The 19,099-nt window shown below is 47.3% G+C and overlaps 1 protein-coding gene across 1 annotated transcript in view; it reads right to left on the bottom strand.

Annotated features, from left to right (window-relative positions):
* The window catches only part of rdgC (retinal degeneration C), a 237,668-nt gene that overhangs the window by 26,428 nt on the left and 192,141 nt on the right, over positions 1 to 19,099 (bottom strand). Inside the window, exons 7-10 of the mRNA XM_050182970.3 lie at positions 15,681 to 15,717; positions 13,477 to 13,626; positions 12,776 to 12,838; positions 9,746 to 9,931 (exon numbers count right to left, since the gene is read on the bottom strand). Of these exons, the coding sequence (XP_050038927.1) occupies positions 9,746 to 9,931; positions 12,776 to 12,838; positions 13,477 to 13,626; positions 15,681 to 15,717 (436 nt within the window). The remainder of the gene's footprint in view (positions 1 to 9,745; positions 9,932 to 12,775; positions 12,839 to 13,476; positions 13,627 to 15,680; positions 15,718 to 19,099) is intronic.

Genomic DNA, 19,099 nt, shown 5'->3' with positions numbered 1-19,099 from the left:
CGGTAAACAACTGCTCGCTCGCTGCTGTAATTGGCGGGAAAGCGCGCGCGCCGCTCGGCGGAAAAGTGCGCTCGCTCGCACTTTACTGAAAAGGAAGTGCGCTCGTCCGTCGCGCCGACTACGTGCGGTGCGAGTGAAGTATCCGTCTTGACGAGCCTGCGGGAAAAGAGAAGGGACGGGAACCTTCGTACTGCACGCAACAAAAACAGGGACCAGCGGTGAAAAAAGTAAGCGTATGCGTTATAGGGTCAGAAGTACGAAGGCAGCGAGAGCTGGTTCTTGCGCACTGTAGTTTCGTCTTCAGTCACGGCATGCCGTTTTTCTTTTTTCTGACATGAAATGTATGGAGTTGTTGGCGCCATTTAGTTGTGTCGACTGCGCCTTATCGCGTGGGTAAAAGGAAAGTATAGCCTCTAAGGACTAAGCGGAACACCCAACACAGTCACAGCGAGTTTATGCGCGAGAAACTGTGCTTGAAGAAAGGGCAACAGATTGTTTCTAGTTGTGCCAGTAGTCTAGGCGAAGATGGGCATCGGGAGAAATTCCGGAATGCTGAACTTCCATTGGCCCGCATGTAGGACAATCGAGAGGTTTCGAATGCGTCTGCACGTTGCGGCGGACGCACGTTTAAAGCTGACTTTTCAGCAATAAGATAGTGTGTGAGGGGAAGCCAACTTGCGTATATTTCGGCGTTGCCTATCCGCCGTGGTTGCTCAGTGGCTATGGTGTTGGGCTGCTGAGCACGAGGTCGCGGGATCGAATCCCGGCCACGGCGGCCGCATTTCGATGGGGGCGAAATGCGAAAACACCCGTGTACTTAGATTTAGGTGCACGTTAAAGAACCCCAGGTGGTCGAAATTTCCGTAGTCCCCCACTACGGCGTGCCTCATAATCAGAAAGTGGCTTTGGCACGTAAAAACCCATAATCCTTTTTTCTCTTTCGGCGTTGCCCAGACGGTCGGCAGTACATTGGAAGCATTACGCGTGCTCCTAACTGGGAACTATAAGTGATGAATAAGCAATCAATATCAAAGAAACATCAGCCAATAGATAAGCAGTAGTTCGTGAAGTCGTGAAGATGCGATGAGGCTACCGCCGGTTGCAGAGAAGGCAAAACGGATTCCGACGAGTTCCAATTGCGTGATTATTATAAAGGCATAGTAATGACATTTGGGAATAAATTTCAAAAGCTTTTTTTTAGAGAAGCTGACTATATAGCAAGTTTTAAACATATATATAGTCATCTACATATGCAAGTACAGTACATACAAGTGAGGTATCAACGTCCCTTGGGACTAGTCTTGGCCTTTTTATTCGCAATATGGGCAAACATGCAGGTGCATTATAGGCCCTTCCTATTTCGAATTGCAAGTTGCGGAGCGAAAAGGGGGAGAGGAGGAGTGGGGAGGGTGCTGCACGATAAGCTTACTGTACCGCCTCGCACCCACACGCATTGAAGTCATCGAATACTTCGCGAAGCTCCATGCAGCGCATGCTCAAGCACTCTCATTACATTTGTAGCCTAGTCCGGCAGCCGGGTAGATGCGTGACAAATAGGGCGTATCGAGGACATGGAAGGTAAAGTGAACTGATGTAGTGAGCTGAGACGAGCGTGACAGTTGTCCGAAGTTACATAGGAGGCGAATCTCAGGGATATCAGAAGCAATCCAAAGGTTGTCACAGATGATCTAAGTGCAGCCGAAGTAATAACGCGGGAACGCTGCGGCATGGCGCACGAAGTTCCAAAAGGTTGATGGCTACCGCCTGTACTACATTCTCGGAAAATCCCCAGAATTTATGTTTCTTCAAATTGGGGGCTACTTTTGAAGAAATTGACGAATGCGCGTCTTCGACGGCAAGCTTCAGTCATATGACGTTCCCTGCCTTTACTTTCTGAAAAGCCTAAGTACGAATTATAACGCGAATTTCTTTTTGCCTCTAAGGAACTGACAAAAACGACTGATGTAAGTGGCAGCGAAGCTACGAATTTTTTGACCGGAGGCAGAGAGAGAGAGAGAGAGAGAGAGAGAGGAAGGAAAGGCAGCGAGGTTAACCATGCTGAGACCGGTTTGCTACCTTACACGTGGGGAGGATGATAGGTGAGTGAAAGAGATAGATAGATAGATAGATAGATAGATAGATAGATAGATAGATAGATAGATAGATAGATAGATAGAGAAAGAGAGAGAGAGAGAGAGAGAGAGAGAGAGAGAGAGAGAGAGAGAGAGAGAGAGAGAGAGAGAGAGAGAGAGAGAGAGAGAGAGAGAGAGAGAGAGAGAGAGAGGATACTTGAATCTATATCGCACTTTCACATGCATTAATTTAGGTGCAGGATGTCTACAGTCGGGCACTCAAGTCGGTTGCCTTCAGGTACTGAAGAAGCGCTCGAATGGCTTTCTGTGAGGCCAGGCTCACAAAACCTTTGCTTCTGTGAATGGCCTATTGTCCAGTCAGTCTCTTCAGGGCACACTGGAGAGCCTAACGTTGGTTATCGAAGCGAGAACAGTGACACAGAAGATGACTGATGGTCTCTTCACACTTGTACTTAGCGCACGTCGGTGAGTCCGCCATTCCAAAACGATATTTGTAGGAGTTACTGAATGCTACTCCTACCCACAGCCGACACAGCAGTGTTGCGTCACGCCGTGAAAGGTTTGCTAGTAGTTTCAGTTTAAGTGATGGGTCGAGGCCGTATAAACGACAGTTACTGTTCTGTGGTGTATGTCAGTAACTGAACATGATGGTACGAGCGAGACTGCGAAGCTCTCTTGCGGCGTCTACTCTCGATAAAGGTATAAGGAGTGTCGGTGCTCAAGCTTGGGCACGTCGGGCAGCGTTGTCGTTACCAACGATGCCACAATGTCCCGGCAGCCACTGAAACATTATACCATGCCTTCATTCAGACGCTCAGGGCGAGCGCTTCGTGCGAATAAATGTTAGCGAGCAACTGCTAACGAGCATGTTCAGAAAGTCTCTACAATGAGCACAACCTAATTACAGAAAAACCAGCAAGAGAGGCTCGAAACCTGTTTCCCTGGAGAACCTATACAATTTTTCTCCCCAAATTTGCTGGAGTTTCTCATTCAACGTGTATAACAAGACGAGCAGCGTTCGTACGAGTTTAATAGCCTACAAAAAAAAAAAAAAGAAAATTCTCCAGTTAGAAAAGTGTCCTTCAATTTGGCCGTCTCGCGCGCGCGCCCGATGTGCGCTTTTTTATCGCTTCCAGGAGATGCGCGGCGGACGCTGTCCGTGAAACGGGTGGCCAACGAGGACGCGCCCCTCTTCTTCAGCCATTTTCGCTCTAGCTCCCCGGGCGCACATTTGGCGCCGACGTTTCTGCGGGCGTCACGCAGAGGCGCGCTAAGCGTCCGTCTCTGCCTGGCTGCTGCAAGTTTAAAAGCCACTGCCCAACGAGGCAGACGCTGCCTCGGAAAGGCTAAGTGTGGCACGGCGTGCTCGGTTCTCTGCCTGCAGGCGTGCTATTTAATACTTTTGCTTCCATTTCCCGCAACGCAGGCGTTGCGATGTGTAGCCGAGCAGCTGTTTAGAACGCGGCCCACGAATGTGTGTTTGTCGTTCTATCAAATGGGCTCGCAATGCTAACGCGCGCGCGGTAGACGCTTCATTAAATACAACAGCGCGCACAGCCCACTCGTGCACCATGCCTCTTCAAACCGATACTTTAAGCTTGTTTTCTAACACCACACGGGCGTGAGCTTTAGCGATGCTGGTCGCGTGTCTCTTTCGTTCTTGAGAACGGAGGCCTATGTGTGCGACTAACGAAGTGCCAGTACTCTCTGAAATATCATAATTTGCCGCCTTTCTAAGAGGAGAGGCTGTAGCGTGGCGAGAACGAATTAATTCTGTAACGCACCGTCGTCAAAGACGTTCATCAGCTGGGCCGTCTGAGAAAGCAGAGCTCTTTTGTTTCAATTTCATTTAGTACGGGCTGCACCCTGCGGCGTACGGTAGTCAACACATAAAGAAAACGGCGCAGGCTCTTTTCGTACAGGTATTGCCGAAGAAAGCTCGTGAAAACTAACTTAGAGGGTGAATTCATCACGGCGAGACAGGCACGCGTACTCGGCGAGCTGTCATGCACACGCGCCGAGCGTAAGCCTGCGTGAAGATGCAGAATGAACCCCTTTTGGTTTTGGCACGCGCACAACACGCTTCTCAATTTTTGGGGATCAGTTTGAGAAGGAAAAATATAGAATCGCTGTATTTTGCCGGTATTAAACTATCGGGGGCACCAAGCTATACTCAAAGGAAACGAAAGAAACCTGAATGTGAGTTAAGGACAGCGCAACGACCGACTTAAAGGAAATTATTAGGCGTTGTAACTTTAAGAGACGGGGAGACAAGACGACGGATAACAGAGAAATCGCGGGGAGTCGTTGCTCTAGCGAGACTTAAAGGACAGTAAATGGCAAGACTAAACTCGTTTAAACTAGTAAAGAATTACTTAAAAAAAGTGTTTTCATTCACATGACAGAAACGCCGCTGCGTATTACGCTCAAGTAAATAAAGGCCAAACTTCACCTTGTTACGGATTTCAAAGTACAGACATTTTTGCCTATTTGAGGGTGGCTCGGTGTGGGTTTGGGGGGGGGGGGGGAGGTAAGTCACTTTGGCACAGTAAATGTCTTTGAAATCTAATGAGTTTATTCATTCCTTCCTTTAAAATGCAGTGTAGTCCCTCTTTGCTGATAAGCATTCATTTATTACACCCCCCCCCCCTTCCACTGCCGCCTCCCCCCCCTTTTTTTTGTGTGTATGTGTGTGTGAAAAAAGTTGTGATATCACGGCGAGCTGTTTTGGGAAACGAAAGATGGTGTTGCGACCAGTCTTTTGTATTTTGCGTATTTTCAGGCTTACCAATCTTCCAGTCACGGTAACAGTGGCGGCTTATCCGCAGATGCATAGCCTACTAATACAGCTTAGTGTTTCGCTTCACTATCCGTTTAAGAACGCTAATTTGGACTTGGGCATAATTTGAACTTGGCCACCTCGTGTAATACGCAGAAAGAAATGTTGGCCTCTTAGATTTGATCGATTGATTTATTGGGGTTAGCGTCCCAAAGCAACAGCGGGGCTGTGAGAGAGACTCCGCAGTGGAGGGCTCCTCAGATTGATTTTCACCTCTTGGGGGTTCCTCAACCTGTACCCAAATTTAAATACACGAGCTTTTTTCCGTTTCGCTTCCATCGGAATGCGGCCAACTCTGCCGGGTATCGAAACCACGACGTCGTGCTCAGGAGTCGAATGGCGTAGTCGGGTTTCGTTAGAGCAACAGAACAACTTCTAAGGGAAGGGAAACACAGTTGAAGGCTTCAAAGGATTAAACGGAGCCAGTGAATGAGGCAGTTTGCAGGCATAGGATTGGTATCGGCTGGCGAAGGCCAGCGGTAACTGGAAATCTCTGGGTGATGCCTTCGTCATGTAGTATACTCAGTCGGCTGATGGTCACGACGATGGTGAAGTCGGGCTAGGGCTAGAGGGAGTGAGGGTTAACTCCGAGAACGGGTGGGGCTGTTGGTAGCGACCTGCTTCCTGCTTACGCGAATGCTGACCCCGCTCCGAAGCGGCGACTTGCCACGTTCTCCTGCTGGGTTTGCACTCCTAACTCGGCTCGCACCTTCTGCCCACTTCTTGGAACAGGGATTGCACATTCACCGCGGTTGCATAGTGGATATGATCTTGGGCTGCTAAGCACGAGGTCGCGGGATCGAATCCCGGCCACGGCGGCCGCGTTTCGATGGGGGCGAAATGCGAAAACACCCGCGTACTTAGATTTAGGTGCACGTTAAAGAACACCCGGTGGTCCAGATTTCCGGAGTCCCCCACTACGGCGTGCCTCGTAATAAGATCGTGGTCCTGGCACGTAAAAATTCCATAACTTAATTAAAATTTAATTAGGGATTACACAGCGAAGGCTCGCATTAGAGTGCGTTCCATATTATTTTGATATTTAGCAGCGCACGAAAACGAGGACGAATAGAAAGAGCGACACGCACCACAAGCGCTAGCTGACATCGCAGCTGCTGATTTGAGTCGCTGAGATGAGAGTCAGCGCCGGTGGGTGTGTGCCGTTCTTTCTATCCGTCCTCGTGTTTGTGCGCTGCTTTATCTCAAAATGAAGAGTTAACCAGTTGGCCCAAATTGCAGTTCCATATTAGCGTATCTTTTTCTTTTTGACAAGAGTAGATGTAAAATATGCCTGTAAATTATCATAGTTGGCTGATCTCAGAACTTGAAGCTTAGAAAAAAGTGGGTCATGACGAAAGTAAAGTGACCGGTGCTGTTTTCCGTCGGACGCTCGCGAAATGCGAGGTAAAAACAGCACCTTACTTTCTAAGCGAGAAGCTGCACTCCATGGACTTAAGCTTCGTACCCATCGCTGTCGGCGCGCGCAAGTAGACGGCACGCGTAAGAAAGAAAGAAAGAAAGAAAGAAAGAAAGAAGACCTAAATTACTGGTCTTCAATGACGAGGTGCATGCACAGAACTTGTTGCGCAGTGCGCTCTTCTGCCTCCTTATACACTTTGCCAAATCAAGCGCGACTAGACACAAGGAGGCACGTGGTAATAGGGACGTTGCAATTTGCCATCTTATTCTTCTAATATACGCGCATAACTTGCCCCGGGTCATCTCACTCCAAAAAAGAAAAGAAGAAAGGCAAACGCGCCGAATTTACCAATTTCAATCTATGTGAGTGCGTGTCAGGAAATATTGAGCGCAGCGTGTTCGAAAAAAAAAAAAAACAGCACTGGTCTACCATCTTAGTGCACACACAGATGAGGACGACGAAACAGGGCACTGGTGAGATTAATTTTAACTCTGGGTGTGTATGCGGGCGCGCGCCCGCTGAGAGACGAAGAGAATGCGCTCTTTCCGGTCCTGTTTCTGCTTCTTGTACGCGCGCTTTCCTTTTTTCCGTATAAGCAAGACACTTTCAATCTTTTCAAAGTTTCAGGTTCTGCCAGCGAGCGGAGCGAGCGACTAAAATATATGTGCGGCCCAGGAAGGAGATGCATGCTTTCCGCGGCCAGCGAAATCACCGCCACTTTTTTCGCACTCGCTCGCTCGCGATTCTGGACGACGAGGAGTTCGCAATTACGGTGGCAAACGCGCCGGTTATAAATACGCGGGAGGGGATGAATCAACCGCAGAGCGGCCGTAAAACAGGACCGCCTCCGCCGCTGCTGCCACTGTCTCTACAGCGCCGCGGCGCAGGGTCACGTTTTTCCAGATGCACAGACTTAACTGCATCTTCGCTCGGGCATGCGGTGCGCGCACTCTTCGCGCGAGCTCAGACGTAAAATCGCACGCGGTGATCTGTAGACGGCGGAACTGTGACACGCTTCGAGCACCAAGTTAATTAACGCCCGGCAGGCCACCCAGGGTTCCCATCCCGCAAGGCGCCGAGTCATGTGCGCGCCAAGTTTAGTACTAAACTCGCAGGGACGAAGAATTAATCGAAAAGCAAATTTCTGGTGGGCGCGCGCGTGTTCGGAATGGGAGAGGACGAAGATTTCGGGCCGTGTCTTCGCCCAAATAGAATCAGCGGCGGGAGACCCGGAGAGACACGGTGGCGGGAAGGAACGGGACGGCGCCTGGCTGTGCAGCACACGCGTTGGACAAGAGGGGAAAGGGGAAAGGAAAACAACGAGGGGGAAAACGTCGCAGTCACCATAATGAATGGAGACGTGCGATTTATTCGAGGGCCCTAATTGGCCGGGAGCGCTCCGTGTTATTGTAGAGCAGAATAACACGACAGCTTTGAACACCGCCACTGCATTAGAAGCTCTACAGGGCATAATGCAGCGTGGAGAATCACTTAAAGCAGCACGCCGAAAAAAAGAAGAAACAGGAAAGGGGTGTACTCGAAACCGAAAACGTTCAAATGCACCCCCTCCTCCTGACGACAATGTGATGACGGCGATATGCTGTGCTGTGTGCCACGTGATATATATATATATATATATATATATATATATATATATATATATATATATATATATATATATATATATATATATATATATATATATATATATATATATATATATATATAGAGAGAGAGAGAGAGAGAGAGAGAGAGAGAGAGAGAGAGAGAGAGAGATGTGCAGGGAGTTCAACCCAGACCCAGTCCGGCATGCTACATTACGCAGAAAAAAAGGAGTTGCAGGGATGAAACGAATGAAAGGATGTGACATTAGCGCCTCCTACTCTGCTCCCCGTTATGTCACCTGGACTGAATAACCATCACGATGACCGACAGAGGCGCTCAGACCGTGGCCACATGCGTCGCGAGAGCTTAGAGAGCGACACGTCCCCACTGCTGCAGTTTCCTGAGGTCGACAGACCTGAAGTCTTCACAACCAGCTCCGGAAACGCGCGCCCTCGGTGTGGCGCATGGAACAAACATTCACGAAGAAACAGCCCCGCAGAGCGTCAGTCTGCGGTAACCCACGAGCGACCGCCTAAACTCCATTTCCGACTCCTCTCGCTTCCTCTCTTCCGGTTGCTTCTGAATGAAATAGCGGCGTTTTTACTTACTCCATTAACCGCGAGCGCCGAATACTTTGTGTGATGTGTGAGAGAACCCCGGATCATTTGGAGCAGACCACGGGTAATAACTATGTCCCCCCGTCTTCCTTTTATGGCCCGTTTCGCGCAGCGGACGAACGCCGCAGAGCACTTAGCGATCTCTGTAAACGCTGTCGCATTAATAGTAAAAGTTGGGCGGCTAGCAAGAACGTTGATGCTCTTGTGATATTCTCGCTTAGGTGAGGTCACAGCCTCGACCGGCGTGTCCCGGATACAAAGCGCAGCTCATTGCCCAAAGTGCCCTGAAATGCGGAGACGTCGCAACGGCGCATGACGACGAGGCGCCTTGCGACCGCAGGCGGCGCCAAATGTTGGTCGCGAGTGAATCATTGAAGGGGGGCGGCGCCAGCCGCCACACGCGGTGCAGTGTACATACGACACTGCAGCGCGGCTGACCGCGCAAACCATCAACACGTTATTCTTGGTTCGCGACGCATCTTCAGGTATAGTGTACCTTGTTAGCTGAGCCGAGACACCGCCGCGATGAGATCGCCAGCGCCACGCCAGAACGAGCCTAGTGCGTCCATCGTCAAATGAAATCCGCGAAGAAGAACGAGGACAATAATGGGAAAAGGACGAGCGCTCGTCCTGGCGACGTTCGCCTTTATCGTTTGCTTTGTTTAGATAGTAAAACGTTCTTTGCCACGTATCAGGCACTTTGCGGTAGGTTAGATTGGTGAGCCATGGCTCCGGCCCTACGTGCCTCGTTTCGGGCCTCTTACATATATATATATATATATATATATATATATATATATATATATATATATATATATATATATATATATATATATATACCGAGCGAACGAAAGGACGATAGAGAGCTGGGCTAACTAAAGAACAAACGGAGGAACGAATGTTTCCCTTTTCGAGCCCGACCACCGACCATCGATCATCACAGGCCTCCCACCAACCACAAAAACGACCGAAAGAGACAAAGAAAGCTGTTCGCTTTAAAAGAAAATATACGTTTTCGATGGAGGGATTTGAACCAGGGTCCCCAAAGCTCAACAGCCCTAAGCTTTACCTACGGGTGGACAGAAAAATTTAGATGGCTGAAAAATAATTAAAGGCGGCTATAACACGTACACTCTGCGCCCACGGGGATCGAGCGTACACGAATACGCACCTTTCCGTTGTGCGTGTACTCGAAGCCGTCGGGCTTGCACTCGTGGGAGCGGATAATCCAGTCGAGCTTGTGTTTCCGTAGGAACGCCTGCGTCACGTCCGGCCCGAAGAAGCTGCCACCGCCACGCATCTCGTTCGGGCGGCAGCCGGGCTGGGGCCGCGGGTCGCTCCAGAGCAGGTCCACCAGCTGCGCATGCGCGGCGCGATGGTCGCGCGTTGTGTGACCGACGCACGACACACAGAACGCGGATCACAATTTTATGACGGGCATTGCGATGAGTATTAAATTCCATTTCATCATTCCTATCCGCCTATACTCTCATCCATGTTCCCCTTGCCCTTTAACTCAAATTGCAGTATAGCAGGCCAGGCACACGCTCTTCATGCCAATCTCTCCGCGCCTGTCATCTCATCAGACTACAGTTGAATCCCGCCACAACGAATACCGCTACAACGAAATTTTCGAAACAGCGAATAATTCTTAATTCCCCGTCAGTATCCCACAGAAATGAATGCCCTAAGTTTCTCTGCACAACGAGCCATTTTTGGTGAGCGTTTCCGCTTCAACGAAATTTTCGCGGTCAATATCGAAACCGAAACAAGCGCTGCTGCTTGGGCAATTAATTCAGCGTTTCATATCAAATTTTTGTGATAACGAAGTTCCGCGAGAATCAATTTTCTTTTTCGGGCACCATGAGCTTCGTTGTAGCGGGATTCAACTGTATTCTCGTGTTCTTTATACTCAGCAAGCAACGCTGTAGAAGCCATAGCGGCTTTTGGCATCGTCTACGTTCCCGAAAATTAAAAAATTTGGGAGGAGTAGGGGGTAAAAATCGGGTACATGTTACCTTTAAAGAGAAAAACCGGTGAGGAATCACTGACAAGAACACACATGGTGTTTATCGACTATATAGAATAAAGAAAAAAAGAAGAAAACGTCTGTGGCAGATAGCACCATTCGAATCTTTGAACTAGATTACTCCACGAGGCGAACATTGTTTGCACAAGCATAAATTGGAAGTGAATGATTTACTGATGAACAAACGCTTACTAATTAAACCTTTAATACATATATTACGGTGTACGCAATGAAGTGCCAGTGAGATTGCAAGGCTCACCGAATTCTCGAAATAACCACAGTTTGGAGATATTCATTCCAAAAATGGGCGACGAGATACATTGGAATTGGAGTGAATTTCGTGCTTCAATGCATAAAACGGCGTTTTGTCAGGAAATGTAAGTGCGACAATAATTCATTGTTACCGCAAGTTAAACGGCGGATATGCCGAAGTCGGTACCGTCATCAGAATTCATTTCAAATGGATATGCTTGCAAACGCACCGCGCGGCTGAAATGCATAAATTGCAGTATGAGCCACATGATCATTAGTTAAAAGGCACTGGATATATTATATATGCCGTTCTTTCGCTTGAGTATTAAGCGAAAAGGAAGCATGCATCATTACGAACAATGTTAGCAATATAACGTATCTTGACCACTTTACATAATTTGGGCAGGGTTCATTAGTTTCGTGACACCTGCATTTGTTCTTGCTCTTCGCGAAAGCGCAAACATCGGGAAGAAATCCTGTTTATAACCAGATTTGAATAAAAATTATCCGAGAATTATCGGGTTTTCCCCGAAAACGAAAGTCATTGCATTGAAAGGGAAAGAAAACAGTCCCGAGAATGCAAAGAATATTATTCTCATTGAAGATATTGCAGATGTAACGTAAACGCTGGAATCTCTGTGAAGCATACTTTTAGTAAAACGGTTAATTAAACGCTATACAACGAACCACGATTCGTATAATGTGTCCTGTGAAACGCGTTTCGCAAAGTTTGTTTATCCACAATGGTCCCAAGTTTAGTGTAACCTCTTCAGGACACACCCACAAAGATATCGAACATAAATTGTAGGGCTTGCGCAGTACTTCGTCGCTAGTTTTCGTATTGATTGGGGAGCCCCACGTGGAGAGGCTTGGACTAACTCGGCGGCAGTGCAATTCCGGAACAACCCGCGACGCTGCAGGAGCAAGCCCTTCGCGGCGTCGATGCCCAAAACATGTATTAACGCGACAGCGTTAAGGTCCCGGTTTCGCAGACAATCGGATGTCGGCGTCCGACGTCGAAAATTGTCGTACGTATTTAGGTATATGTATATGCCACGCCTTGCTATATGACACGCAGTTTATGCGTGCTGGTTATACTGCCACACCACTCAATCACTAAAGTTGCTCATACCTTGCCTTAAATTCTTGACAAAGTTATTATTCCTCGGAATTTTGAGAATGACGGTCCACAACCAAATGTCATGAAACAGAACACCGACAGCGCATGCCGTTGAAGTTAAATATTCTCAGACTGAAATATTAACACTGCGAAACAATAACAGAAACTTGAAAATTATGCAAATTTTTTGGCGCGGCTGTGCACTACCTCCAGGATCGGCCCACGGAAGCTCGCCTTCGTGCACGGCGCTCGTCGCTAGCGTTACCCGGCAAACACTGCGGTTACATAAGCTGCAGTTGCGGGAAGCGCGAGAAGCAGTCAGGGTTCTTTGCATGCTATCGCGTTCCATTCTTAAAGGCGAAGCTCAAGCCCCATTGACATTCAAGCTGATCAGAAAAGCAGTCCAAGCGTCGAGACGGTGGACTCCCCATCTAAGGCGACCTTAAATTTCTAGCAAGTAATGATAGGCGTGAAAAGCACAATTTAGTAAAAGTTTGCACCCTAAAACCTATTAGGAGAAGTGAAATAAAGTAACAGTTACACTTCTATGGCACGTTTTAACTTAAAGCATGCCTTAACTTTGGCGTATGACGCTAAAGCTGGCTGTATGAGCTGTGATCACTACGCAAACGGACAGTTTTCAGAATTTTGCGATCTGGCAACTCCGCGACACTTTGTTTTAACCAGAGCACGGAGAACTGAAAGGTCGAAGGGAAAGGGCGTTCTTAATAACCTTAGCCGTCCCACGAAAGAAAATGAGGGCGCGAGCTGACCGAGGTCACGTGCAGTGCCGCTCTCACCTGCCTCCATTCGTTGGCGTTGTAGCTACCGTGGTGAAGCGGTGGTTGCAGCACCGTCACGAACTGCAATGGAAAAATTGATTGAAGGCTGTCGTATACGGTGAACTTGGCGATACACACGTGGCAAGACGCACTGGGCTTTGATCAGAATTAAAAATTATGGGGTTTTACGTGCCAAAACCACTTTCTGATTATGAGGCACGCCGTAGTGGAGGACTCCGGAAATTTCGACCACCTGGGGTTCTGTAACGTGCACCCAAATCTAAGCACACGGGTGTTTTCGCCTTTCGCCCCCATCGAAATGTGGCCGCCGTGGCTGGGATTCGATCCCGCGACCTCGTGTTCAGCAGCCCAACACCATAGCCACTGAGCAACCATGGCGGATTTGATCAGCTTTTGGAGCTTGGAAGTCCATGTATGCTACCCATAATTCCCATTTTGGCTGAACCACCATGCTTGCACTGCTTCCGTAAACACTTGCGCCAGAGTACAACTCTCTCTCTCTCTCTCTCTCTCTCTCTATATATATATATATATATATATATATATATATATATATGGAAACGTTAGTAAAAACAGAATCCTTTTTAAATGTTGCGCCATCTGCATATCCTTCCAATAAGACAATGGCCGGACCTATCGGATCTGGTTTTTTTTTCAAGCATATATCTATGTATATCGGCGTGTGTAGTCTTATTTACTTGATGCCGGTTGATGGCGGAGACAATCTTGAGGTCTGTGACGGAGGAGACACCCCCGTGAACGACAAAGACGCGGTTGTCGATGAGCGTCGCCACGGGAAGCCAGCTGTACAGGTCTTCGGTCAGCTGCACGATCTTGGAGGCCTGCCGCTGCGCCAGAACGCAGAGAAAATATGTGTGTGTGAGCGCGGGGGCTGGTCGACTAGCTGACAGACTTTGACGAAATTGGAAAAAGGTGTAAGTGTCGGAAAATTGGCTGGTTGTTGGACCTCGTTGAAAGACTATATATAAACACTGTATTAGTGAAAAAAAGTACAGTGCGGTCTATTGTTAAAGGGAACGCGTGAGTAGTGTAGAGCAAGTGCGACTTTTTACCTCTGCCGAGTGTGAAAACAATCGCCCGGCTTTGCAGCGACTGACTTGTGGTTGGTGGCGAGGACACTTTTATATATTTTTTGTGCAGTGCATTGATATAGCTTAATCCTGCGCTTTCAGCTAGAGCGCTAGAAAAATGAGAGCCGCATATTAGAGTGTTATCTTTAACGGATATACCACCGTATACATGAACGAATGAAGAGAAGACGGCAGGAAAAAGGCTTGACATTCAACAGGTGGTTTATTTCGCGCGTATAGACGAGGACGGCAACAAGCATTCCTTGCCGTCTCTACAACAATAAATTGTTGAATGAACTGAGGAACGATGACACTTGGTGAAATGAACCCATTCAAGCAGAAAGATATTTCTCTGTGATACGCGATATATGTGTATAAAAATGACTAAAAAATAAAGTAAACGAAGAGCTAGGTGTTACAAGCTTTCTGACATATAGGACACAAATTTCCAGATATATATCGCAAAGGGTAGCAAAGCAGAATATATTATCAAACATACAATATCTACAAAAAAGAAAAGAGAAAGCATTTGAAAATTTACAAAAGCGCATAAAACTATGAGTAAAAAGAGAAAAGAAACTTGTCATAAAACCACTATGAACCTCGTCGATAACGCACAAGACACCTTCTCCGCGTTACCTATTTTCCTTCAAGCATGGCGGTTCGTTGCGTTCTAGATGTGAAAATGAAGTAGAGCTGGCTTGCATTGTCTAGAGTGTAAATGTTAAAGCTTTTAAACTGCCTGAACACACTAAGGAAAAAAGGTAGAATATATGGCTGCACAAGCGCTAGTTTAGTCCTTCATTTTGGTCATTCTTCTTGTTTTCTTTACGTTGGTTATGTCCCCCCCCCCCCCCAAAAAAAAAGAAGAGAAATAATGAGAGAAAGAAAGGAAATTTTAACCAACTTCCTTACGTAACCATGTGTCCACAGCGCGTACACATCGAAATTGTAAGTGCTTGCTAGTGGTTAGAATTTGACGTTGTACCGAAACATCGATTCAAGGATTGCTGCGTTGAAGCAAAAGCTGCAGTGCGGAGAAGTTGCCTTCCGAAATAAGTTATGCAAGATAAGCTTTCGTAACAATGGTTCGAAAGATTATCCATACATTTAATTAACACTGTATGAAGACATAACGGCGAATACTAGAAAAAAGAGTGACGCAAGACGGGTTATCTGAGAACGTAGATGACGTAAAGGTATTGACCTAGCTAATTCATAAAAAAAATACGAATATGGTAGAATATTTTGCTAAATTAAGAAAGAAAAAATAGAAACGCGGACGATACGATACAATGAGATACTTCGTCATCAAGCCGTTCTGAGAATTTATCTGTTGTTTTGCATAGAGCGGCTTTTGTGGTTTGTGTAATAGTCGAAACGACACCTTTCCTCCGAATGCATTACTTTACGCGCAGATACATGAATCGCAGCACTTTCTGTCGGCTGGACAAAAGCAGGTGAAACGTTTCACAAGGTCACAAAAACTTTTTAAAACTCCGGCACTTGTTCAGTGCACAAATTCTACGAAAAGCTCATGTTCAACACCACCAAAACTGCTTTCCTAGGCAGAGCTACAAGCAAAACGCAAAGGTATACTCGTGCCAAGAATCGCTGTGGAGCGGACTAGTTGGAAGGGACTCGCACACGCGTGTCGTTTCATAAGAGCTCTCTCTGTATCACAGTGTAAGGTTGCCTCAGAGGGTTTTCACCAAAACAAGCGTTAAGCGTATACTACTCCTTGTAGAGAACGACAAACTCGGAAAGGTAGCAAGTTAAAAAAAAGAAATAAACTGGGCGAAGGTACTTACTGTGTATTTGAACATTATTTCCTTGAGAAATCCATACCTGAGTGGGAAGAAAGAGAGAACGTCAACGGCAAGTACGTTAACTAGGCTTTTAAGGTTGGCGGTTTCCCGAAATGAGGACTTGTAAGAAAAATAAACGAGTCAAGCTGCAGTGTGCCTAGACTGCTCTAGCAGCTTTAGCAAGCCAGCGTGATAACTGCGGACAGGTGATATCTTCGTGCCCGTTTGAGAGATGCCACAATGTGAAAACCTGGCTATAACAGTCTCGGGGAGGCAAGGAGGACCCTGGCAATGTCACCATGCTGGCTGTAAGCAGCCTATGAGATTCATATCGCAAGTGACTAGTACTCAGTAGTGAAATTGGGTACGTCGTTTGACGCGATTTACTGTTTATTTTTTTATTAAATACATCTGTAATCGTTCCTGTGTCACTTCAGATGTGAAATAACTAGCAGAACAAGAATAATATACTTGAAAATAAGATGCACACTATTATCCAATATGCTTATCACGGTGAAACGGTTTCGCGCGGATTTACTATGTGCACCTGATTCCGTGAAACTGCGTAGTCTGTCAGGAACGATAAACATGTTATGGGAAGCGAAAATGTTCGCGTTATGAAAACATGCGTTGCGGGGCAACAAGTTCTTTTTTTTTTAGTTACGATACAGCGACGTTACTTTGCTTCTTACTGGTATCGTTAAGCATTTGCATTTCCTTGTAAAGTGAATGAACTAAGCAGTTCGATTAGAATGGCGCAGGGTCACCGTTAGGTTATGCAAGGCAAAAAGAAAGTGCGGGGGAATATAGCATGTGTTACAACTTCTTCTGCTTCCAACACTCGAAGATAATCACGCGACGTGACACGGAGTGCCATCCGTCTAGTTAAACGAAGGGCGAGCTGTATGACAGTGTGCGTGTGTTAATGTGCGTCTTTCGTGCGCGCGTATAACTGCGCATACTAGACGCTTTCATTACGGCGAATAATTATGCATACTAGACGCTTTCATTACGGCGAATAATTATGTTTTTTCTCGTTACCTGTTTCATTCTATCGATTTTTATTTTTGAACGAAGGAACGTGGTAATGCGCAAGATATGAGCTGTACGCCGTACTTGTGCTGCACTCGAGTAAGCCTCGCCTTCAGCGCATGCAGCACGTTAATACACTGCGGAGATCTCGGAGGGTGGCGCCTCGAGCTCACGAATCGCGCCGCGCTCGCTAGATACCATCGATTTGCTTCGCTTCGTCATTGCCAAATTGAAATGACGGATTATGGAAATAAGGCACCGAGAACAAGCAAATGCACGATGAAAGAGAGAGAGAGTAAATAAATAAATAAATAAAGGGAGAAAAGAAAGGAAAGCCAGGGATGTTATCTAGGTCGCACCTGGTTTGCTACCCTACACTGGAAAAGGAGGAAGCGGGCGGGAAAAAAATAAGCAAATGGAGAAAGAAAAGAAGAACAAGTAATGCGTGCATGCGCATACACAAGAGCGTTCACCGGGCATTCAAAGACGGTCGCAGAGCTCAGACGTCTTCAGATAAAACAGGAAAGCAGACTTCTTGTTTCAGCAGGGCGAGGCCTTGAGCACTGCGCGAGGGTTCTGCGCATCTTCAACGCAACCGCTTCTCAATTTTCTTATTTCCTTTTTTTTTTTTGCCACCAGCCTCCCTTTTGACGGGGGGGGGGGGGGGGGTGCTTTCTCGCTCGTGTTGCTCAAAACAGACGCCTCTCTTCGCTGACAAACGGGGCCTTCGCTACACCGCTGGCTGCATGGAACTTTTAAACGGCCGTCAAATTTTGACGTTTCTCTCCGTGTTTCCGCTTTCGGAGGACTTGACGCCCTTTGAGAGTGCAACGCCGTCAAATTCAGCCCGACAATATCATACGTACGCGCGAACAGAGCTGCGACAAGCCGAATTCGCCCGGAATCCCATCAAAAATACGGGTCGCTTACTTGTTTTCTTGAACGTTTTCTTCGGACCTCGGGAATACCTTACATCCCCTTTACACCGCCTCCCCCGTTCAAGGGTGTCGTGCTTCGCGCAATGTAGTCTTTTTTTTCCTTTTCTTTTTGTGTTGTTGTCACTGCCGAGACACACATCCGCTATGATTTGCGAAATGCATTTCGTCACCGCAAGGCCACCGCTGGGAGTAGGAGGGAAAAAAAAAAAGAAGGCCGTGTTTGGAAGCCCGACGCACGTTCGAACACGGTCATCACGCGGCGGGGCCACGCCTATGGTAGAACGCCAGATGTCTGTGCGCCGATGGTTTCGATATGCCACTTACGCCAGCCGGAACGATCGAAGATGCCACGGCAGAGACATCTGTCTCGACCAATGCGTCTACGTATCGTTCCTTTCCTCCTTTCACTCTCTCCTTCCTTCTTTCTCCCCTCGATACCGGTACATCAATACGCCGTCGAGGAGAGCGAGCCATTCGTAACGTATTTTTTTTTTTTTCGCTTTCGGGCTCGGGGCACTTTTCAAAACGCAATGGTCGATGTGGCAGCGGTTTGATTTGCGTTTACGGCGGGCACTGGTGCTCTTATTTTAATACAAATAAGTGACCCTATGCCGCCGATAGTCGCGACAAGCAGGCAGGACAGAAGGCGTTGCTACCAGTTAACAAAGCTCGCGGAGGATGATTCGCGACTCGGCGCCGCGTTTACTAGCCCCTACGCCTTCCTCGTTGGAATGGCCGACAGCCTTATATGTGCGACACATGCAGCTGTGACGAAACATTCACATAACTTGATATCTGTGCGCGCTACATAATGTCGAGAGGCAAGTGAAGCGCACAGCGCTGGGTAGATTGGACATTCGTCCAATCACAAAAGCAAATGCGCTACGCCATGTATTCTCAAAAACTCCGCCCAGAAATATTTATCTGGCTTGCTGAAGTTCCTGAAGTCCACGGTCCTACGCAATGGAATTTGAGAATGCTGCCTACCACCTTTGCTACTGCTGGATTGCGTACGCGGTTTATCTCGTTCGTGCCCTTCTATATTGTCTTTCTATCCCCTTACTCGTTATATTCTTGCAGCGTAGTCAACTAGAACTAGCTCTGGTTAACTTCCTTGCGTTTCTGTACACCCTCTCTCTCCCCCCTCTCCCCTCTCTGTCTCTCTCGCAAGATGATGAATGAAGGATGGACAGTGTCGGGAGGCAAATGACAGGATATATGCACCCTGGCATGCGTCCTTTGTATCGTTTCTTTCAAGGCTGAAATGCCGGAGAAATTCTAGCATAATGAAATTCTATAGCGTAAGTTTTACTATTAGCGTCTAACAGTATACTGTTAAGCGGGCGCTGCACACACTTGGATGGATGGATGGATGACTCAGGTACTGACTTATGTAGAAATGCTACGAGGTAGAAGTAAATAATTAGAAGTGGCTGCTGGTTGTCGGAGTAA

The sequence above is a fragment of the Dermacentor andersoni genome, chromosome 4 (genome assembly GCF_023375885.2).
Source record: "Dermacentor andersoni chromosome 4, qqDerAnde1_hic_scaffold, whole genome shotgun sequence".
Classification (NCBI taxonomy): Eukaryota; Metazoa; Arthropoda; class Arachnida; order Ixodida; family Ixodidae; genus Dermacentor; species Dermacentor andersoni.
Note: the sequence above shows the minus strand (reverse complement) of the source record. Positions and strands in the feature narration are given on the sequence as shown.